Genomic DNA, 8,458 nt, shown 5'->3' on the forward strand with positions numbered 1-8,458 from the left:
GATATAAAATACTGATGTCAGGCATGAAAGAAAGGGTATCAATTCAGACTCCTAATTCATTAAAGGGTAAGTGAATACAACAATAAATTCCATACACATGAACTGGATAATTTAGATGAAATGGACTAATTCCCTAAACACCACAAACTAAATAGTCACTCAAGAGGAAACAATTATTAAAAGTTCAATAAACAGACAATTATTATAACTATTTCATAATAGTCTCATAACTATTAAAGAAATTAAATTTGTAGTTAAAAATCTTCTGCAAAAAATCTCTACTTGGAAGATTTCAATGGCAAATTCTACCAAACATATAAAGAAAAAAATACTACCAATGTTATGCAACATCTTTGAGAAAATGTAAGAAAATGCTTCCAAACTCATAAAATGATGCCTGCATTACTCTGAAACCAACACCAGACACACTTCAGAAAGAGAGACAGAGAACCACAGACCAATATCCCTCATACATATAAATGTAAAGATTCTCAAGAAAATACTGGCAGCTCAAGTTCAGCAACATATAGAAAGAATAATACACCGTAACCAAGTAGGGTTTATCCCTGAAATCAAGGTTGTTTCTATATTTCAATATTAATCAATCCACATTAAAAACAAAAAAATACATCATCATACTAATTGGTGCATTTGCAAAAGACAAAAAACAGAACAACATCCATTCTTAATAAGAATTCTCTGCAAACAGAAACAGATGGGGATTGCCTCAAATTGAGAAACGACATTTTTTTAAAAATCCTTTTAATGTTTATTAATTTTTGAGAGAGAGAGAGCGCACAAGCAGTGGAGGGGCAGAGAGAGAGAGAGACCCAGAATCTGAAACAAGTTCCCGCACAGAGCCTGATGCGGGGCTCAAACTCACTAACCACTGAGTTAGGACCTGAGGTGAATTCAATGCTTAACCAACTGAGCCACCAGGTGCCCCCAACACCTTAAAAAAAAAAAATTTTTTTTTTATGTTTAAGGGGCAGCTTCAATACAGCCAACATCATACTTAAGTGAAAGACTGAATGTTTCCTCTGTAATCAGGGAAAAGGATGTCCCCAAACACCACTCCTATTCGATATCATACTTGTGTCAATAAGAAAGAAAAGGCATATAGATTGGAAAAGAATAAAACTGTTCTCATTAGCAGCCTATGTAAAATATCCCAAAGAATCCAATAAAGAACTCCTGTAGCTAACATGTGACTTCAGCAATGTCACAAGATACAAGTGTGCAAAAACAAAAAACATCAATAGTTTTTCTATTAGCAATAAAAAGTAGAAACCAAAATAAAAAAATACATTTATAATAGTTCAAAAAACGAAGTTTTAGAGTATAAATATAAAAAACATATAGGGTATGTACATGGAGAAGTACAAAATGCTAATGAAAGAAACCAAAGAGGGCCTAAATAAGTGGAGACTCACACTGTGTTCATAAATTGGAAACTCAACATGTCAATTTTCCCCAATTGATGTATAGATTTAATGCAATCTCCAATCAAAATTACAGTAGGCCTTTTGGTACAAATTGACAAGCTAATTCTAAGATTTCTATGAAAATGCAGAGAAACTAGAATAGCCAAGAATTTTGAAAACAAAATTGGAGAAATCATACTACCAAATTTTAGGACTTACTATAAAGTTACTGCAATCAAGACAGCATGGTATTGGCAGAGACAGAACAGAGGTATTGGCAGAGGTCAGAAATAAGCCCAGAGAAACATGGTCAACTGATTCTTGAAAAAGGTACACAGATACTTCAAAGGGGAAAGGACAGTCTTGTCAACAAACGGTGGGTGTTAGAAGATTGGACACCCATATGCCAAGAAATTAATCCCAACATAATTCTTACACTTTACACAAAAATTAACTCAAAGTGGACCACAGATCTAAATGTAAAATGAAAAACAATGAACAATGAAAAACAAAGAAAATCACTGTGACCTGGGGTTAGGCAAAAAAAACTTTTTTTTTTTTTTTTTTACACATGATACCAAAAGATTGACTCATGAAAAATTTAATAAACTAGACTTCATCAAAAATAGAAACATTTACTCTGAGAAAGGCACTATTAAGACAGTCTGTAAAGACAAGCTACAGAATGTAAGGCAAAATTTGCAAATCACTTATCTGACAAAGGACTTTATCCAGAATATATTAAAAAGTCTCAAAACTAACAGTAAGGGGTCACCTGGGTGGCAGAGCCGGTTAAGCGTCTGACTTTCACTTGGGTCATGATCTCACGGTTCGTGGGTTCGAGCCCCGCGTGGGGCTCTGTGCTGACTGCCAGCTCAGAGCCTGGAGCCTGTTTCAGAGTCTGTATCTCCCTCTCTCTCTGACCCTCCCCTGCTCACGCTGTCTCTCTCTCTCCTAGAAATTAAAAAAAAAAAACAACCAAAAAACCTAATAGTAAGAATGTGATCTGATTTTTTTTTAAAGTTTATTTATTTTGAGAGAGAGGGAGAGAGACTGTGGGAACAGGTAGGTGAAGGACAGAGAGAAAGAGAAGTGCAGCGCCTGACATGGGGCTCAATTCCACAAACTGTGAGGTCATGACAGAGCTGAAACCAAGAGTTGGACACTTAACCAACTGAGCCACCCAGGCACCCCGAAAATGATTCAACTTTTAAAATGAGCAAGACTTCAACACTTAATCAAAAGATATATAGATGACAAATAAGCACATGAAAATATGTTCAATGTCATTAGCCACTAGAGAAATGCAATTAAGACTACAATGAGATCCACTACACCCAAAATAAAATGGCTAAAATAAGAAATACTGACATTCAAAGTGCTGACAAGGATGCAGTGTGACTGGAACTATCCTATACTGCTGTTGAAAATGCAAAATGAGGGGCGCCTGGGTGGCTTAGTCGGTTAAGCGTCCAACTTTCGCTTAGGTCATGATCTCGCGGTTCGTGGGTTTGAGCCCCGCGTCGGGCTCTGTGCTGACTGCCAGCTCAGAGCCTGGAGACTGTTTCAGTCTGTGACTCCCTCTCCCTCTGACCCTCCCCTGCTCACGCTGTCTCTCTCTCTCTCTCAGAAATAAATAAAACATTAAAAAAAAAAAAAAAAATGCAAAATGATATGGCTGGTTCAGAAAATGATTTGGCAGGGCACCTGGGTGGCTCAGTCAATTAGGTATCCGACTTTGGCTCAGGTCATGTCACTGTTCGTGGGTTCGAGCCCCACATTGGGCTCTGTGCTGACAGCCAGATCTGAGATCTGGAGCCTGCTTCGGATTCTGTGTCTCCCTCTCTCTCTGACTCTCCCCTGCTCACGCTGTCTCTCTCTCTCTCTCAGAAATAAATAAAACATTAAAAAAAAAAAAAAAGAAAGAAAACGGTTTGGCAGTTTCTTACCAAGTTAAACATATAGTTGCCAAATGACCTAGCAGTACTACTTCTTGAGTATTTACTGTAGAGAAATGAGTGGATAAACTGTACAGCAATGATATGGAATGAGGTACTGATACAACAATACAGATGAATCTCAAAGGCCTTATACTGAGTGAAAGAAGACTTAGTCTCAAAAGGTTATATAATGTTTCGAATTATCTGGCACTGCCTAAAGGACAAAGCTATCTGCACACCCTGTCCCCAAGGTTTTGCCTTTGTCATGAATTCATCCGGTGGTTATATGCATGTATGATAGAAGGAAGGTATCTATGTATTTCCTTTTTCTTATGAGGACAAATAGTTCTCCTAGTCTTATTGTATAGTACATTCTTCTACCACTGAATTTTTTTTCTTTTTATGTTTTATTTATTTCTAGGAGAGAGAGAGAGACAGCGTGAGCAGGGGAGGGTCAGAGAGAGAGGGAGTCACAGACTGAAACAGGCTCCAGGCTCCGAGCTGGCAGTCAGCACAGAGCCCGACGCGGGGCTCGAACCCATGAACCGCGAGATCATGACCTAAGCGAAAGTCGGACGCTTAACCGACTAAGCCACCCAGGCGCCCCGACCACTGAATTTTTTTCTATTGAAATATATTTGACATATAATATTATGTAAGTTTAAGGTATACAACATGTTGATTTGATGTTTATATACTATAATATGATTGCCATTGTAATAATTAGTTATAATTACAAGAAATAATTACTTACTTCTTTCTTGTGGATGGAATACCCCCACTCATTTTAATGCCACACCTATTGTGTGTGTGTGTGTGTGTGTGTGTGTTTTTCCCATAAATGTATGGGTATGTTTCTGAGCTCTTTATTCTACCTCTAGGTCTTTTTATTTATCTATCTCCACACAAATACCACGCTGCCTATACTGTTCATAGTTGTAAAATACACCCTTATTATCTGATATAGCAAGTTACCCTTTACTTCTTCAAAACTGTTTACCTATTCTTACCTTTCTCTTCAACCTAATTCACCCTTCTCTCCAACCAAATGGACCTCCAGAGTACTCTAGATCAAACTGCTAGCTATTAATTTTAATTCAAACCTTTGATAAATGTCTGAATCCAAGGAATACTACCTTATATTCTTTTGGTCAACAGAAAAAGTATTATTCCCATATTACCAATGAGGAAATGGAAGGAGCCAAACTAGTACCAGAAATAGAATTTCTGATCCTGAGTTAAGTCCTCTCCTCAGGAGCCAAGGTGGGTCCTCGGACTCTGTTTACTGCTAGCTATGTAAAAACCACCTGTCTCCCTGGGTGGAAAAACAAAGCAAATTCCCTGACCCTGCTTCCAAGGAAACTTCCAAGATATTACAAAAACTGCATTATCACGCCAGCAATAGAAAATAAGTGAGTCTGTAAGTGAAGAAAAGATGAAAACAACAACAAAAAACCCCCACAAATTTTCAACTATTTTCCCTTATAATTAATAAAAGCCTAGCATCCATTTTAATTAGGCATCAGTTAATTATAAACCAATTAATGTTTACTAACAAGTTTTCTGAAATTACAATTAACATCCACTTTAAAAAATCTTCTCTAGGTTGCATAATGAAATACTGTCAAAATGAGCTCTATCTAAAATATGTTTTAGAACTACAAAAATATACCTATTCAGAGAAGGGAATTATAAACAACAGATGATTGAAAGCACCATTTTATTAACACTTTAGAAAAATAGTGACACAGAGCTCCTAAGAAGTTGCATGTTCATTTCCTGTATGTGAAACAACAGAAGTTTAAAATAGTTTATAACATGCATTTACTTTGCCAACTTTTTAGAAAATCACTGTGCTTTCTCCCCCTCTTTTGGGTGGTAAGTGGAGTGGGAAGAAGACCGTTTTCCCAACTTTCTAACAAGTTTCAAATATTTAAAAATAGACTCCAGTAAAAAAGGGAGTATTTTCAATTTATCTATCTTTATAGTATCTGTCATGACTGGTCATGTGCACTTCTATTACTTTCCATAGTTAGGCCCAATTTACAGGTGAAGTTTTTCTCAAGTGGGTTTGTCCCTGCCTGCACAGCGACATTCTCGCCCACTTTGCCACCCAAAGATACTGGCAGACTCCTAGCAGAGGTTTCAGAACATTCTGCTGCTGATAAAAGAGAAACCACCACCCACTCAAGATACTAACTGCCAGCTGTTCAGTTTTACATTTTGGTTAAGAAAAATTTAAAGAAATTCAAGTCACTCTTCTTTTTTATCCACAAATCCACTATCCCATAGCTGGGCCTACACAGAAACATCGTGACTACTGATACACCATAAATCTGTCTTTAAATATATTTTTTTAATGTTTGCTTATTTTTGAGAGAGAGAGAGAGAGAAAGAGAGGAAGAGAGAGAGACTGTGTGCATATGCAAGCGGGGCAGGGGCAGAGAGAGAGGGGGACAGAGGATCCAGAGTGGGCTCTGTGCTGACAACAGTGAGCCTACATGGGGCTCGACCTCACGAACTGTGAGATCATGACCTGAGCTCAAGTGGGACACTCAACCACCCAGGTGCTTCTGTTTTTAAATATTAACTACCTAGTTTAAATTTTATTGGATTGTTCAGGCATACTAACTGTATTAATTAGTATATACTATTAACAGACACATACAGAACCAGAAAAATAAAAAAGCATAGTTACGGCTTCCTTAGAAACTCTTAATCTAAAGAAATCAAGAAAGAATTATGTGAATTACATATAAAGATAAGCATCTTTTATAGACAATGTATTTCTGTATTTGAAAGCATAGAAAATTTTTACGGTCTTGGAAAATGATGGAATGAACATGTTTGGAGCTTTACGAAAAAGATAAATTTTTTAAAAAATGTTCATTTTGAGAGAGAGAGAGAGAGAGCAAGCAGGGGAAGGGCAGAGAGAGAGGGAGACAGAGAATCCCAACCAGGCTCTGCAATACCAGTGCAGAGCCTGACACAGGGCTGGAACTCACAAACAGCGAGGTCATGCCCTGAGCCGAAATCAAGAGTCCAACGCTTAACCAACTGAGCCACCCAGGTGCCCCTGAAGAAGGTAAAATTTTAAAATAGGAAGAACAGGATTTAGAAGGACATAGGAGAATTTTTTTTTTTACCTTAGAATTGTAGCTAAGTATAAGTTGCATAAACATGGAGGTGCAAACAGTTATGACAAGTAAAGGAACTAACCTTATCTAAACTGGTTATTTATAACTTATGGGCCAAGAAGTCATTGGAATTTACATGGATGTACACATACCCAGTACAATCTGTAGTCTAAAATAATTTGCTCACACACATATTTCCCTAGTTCTCAAATATAGACAGATACTAGTGAAATAAAATAGAAAATCATTTAAGAGGATAGTTTTTTTCCATTATGCATAATCTCAATCAACAAATACTAAAAGTTTTTTAGTACAATTACTTCTGTGTTAGGAGTACAATTTCTCATATTCAAAACAGGTCAGGGCCTTTTACATACAAGGTTCCTTCTGGCTTTTTAAGGGCACTAAGTACTCCTATCATTAATCTTTAGAACTTGTACTTACAGGTAAACAAATTGTATTTACAAGTATACGTATTTACAAATGTATACACACATGATGCCTGCTATGTGCATCCAAATCATGCCTGCGAGGCCCCCAGGCACTGGACTAGTTTTTGATGAATAAGATGAATAAGACAGGATTCCAGACTCAATCTCAAATTGATAGAGACAGATACATGAACACATAATACAACCTAATAAACACTGCAGAGCTGTTTCAAGTGCTCTGGGAGCACAATGGTATTATTGAGGTCACCTGGGGGAGTATGAGAAAACAAGGATCTAGGAATTGGGTCTTGACAGGTGGGGCATGGGGTGGAGAGGAAGAGTTAGCATTCTAGACGGATGGTAGAGCACACACAAAGGCACAGAGTTGTGAAAGTGCATGACATGTTTGGGGAAAAACAGTTCTCTGGTATGACTGGATATTAAGGTATTTGGAGAAGAGACGAAAAAGGTAAAACGAATTGGGATAGACAGTAAACGGCCCTAAATGATGTGCTTCACAATTAAGACTTAATTCCATCGGCAACATGGTTACTGAAAAAGTTGAAGGAAAGGACATGAACAGATTTCAGAGCGATAACTCTCTGGAAGCATGAAGGTGGCGAAACTGGTGGGGGAGGGTGGGTAACTGCAATAATTCTGGTGGAAGAAATAATACAGTCCAGGGCAAGTGGAAATACAGAATCAAGGATGAAGGTCTCTAGTTTGGGCAGCGGCATGGATACTGGTACCATTATGAGCGATGGGGTACATAAGAAAGGAAGAAAACCAGGAAAAGAGTAGTAGTCCTGAAAGGGCGGTTTTCCCAGAGACAAAAAATGGTTATAGGCACGAAATACTCTGCAAAGCGGTAAAGTCAAAACCGAAAGGGTCCCCCTTCCCTCCTTAGCTCCCAGGTGGGTTTAGGCAGGAAGAAAAAAGAGACGAAAGATGCGCCCACACAGGGTTGGGGCCAAAGCTTCAAGAAACTTTCCGCACCTCAGACCCGGAAAGGGGAGCTCACAACTGAGGCTGGGTAAAAGGAAGCTTCAAGGGGCGGGTCACCAGCGCAGGGAAACGGCTAGGGCCAGGTGGCAGGCAGCTCAAGAGGTGCAAAGCACCAGGGCGGCCCCGGGAAAGGAAACTTCCAACTCCGTGTGCCCGTTCTTGTCCCTGGATTTATTCCACTTACTCTGGTCTCAATCCCTCGCAGCCGTCAACTGTGGCGTTAGGACTCAAAGCCTCTGCTAACAGGGACCTACGCACCCAAGGGAAGAGACTCCTCTCGTCTGTTCAGCTTCTTCAGCGAGCAGACTCGGGGCCCAGCAGAGACCATCAGCGGAGAGGCGGCTGGAAGTGTCAGTGAAGCTCAGCCCCATCACTGGCCGGAGGCAAACCTCCGCTGGCCACCTCGGACTCGCAAGCCCATAGTCCTCAAACCTCGCGAGATTTCCTTCCTCACGTTATGGTGGGGGCCGAGCCAGAGATTTACTTGCGGCTTCTTGCAGACATGCGCGAAAGGTGGGGGC

At 39.3% G+C, this 8,458-nt stretch overlaps 1 protein-coding gene across 3 annotated transcripts in view; it reads right to left on the bottom strand.

Annotated features, from left to right (window-relative positions):
• The window catches only part of FGFR1OP2 (FGFR1 oncogene partner 2), a 35,402-nt gene extending 27,023 nt beyond the window's left edge, over positions 1–8,379 (bottom strand). The window contains exon 1 of one of the 3 annotated variants that reach the window (XM_077774489.1): positions 8,196–8,379. In XM_077774489.1, the coding sequence (XP_077630615.1) occupies positions 8,196–8,265 (70 nt within the window). In that variant the 5' untranslated portion in view covers positions 8,266–8,379. Of the gene's footprint in view, positions 1–8,121 lie in introns of all 3 variants that reach the window. The other 2 variants (XM_077774490.1, XM_077774491.1) reach the window with 2 other exon arrangements.
• Between the last annotated feature and the right edge of the window lie 79 nt (positions 8,380–8,458).

Source organism: Crocuta crocuta, unplaced genomic scaffold (assembly GCF_008692635.1).
Source record: "Crocuta crocuta isolate KB4526 unplaced genomic scaffold, BGI_CrCroc_1.0 scaffold176, whole genome shotgun sequence".
In the NCBI taxonomy this organism is placed as follows: Eukaryota; Metazoa; Chordata; class Mammalia; order Carnivora; family Hyaenidae; genus Crocuta; species Crocuta crocuta.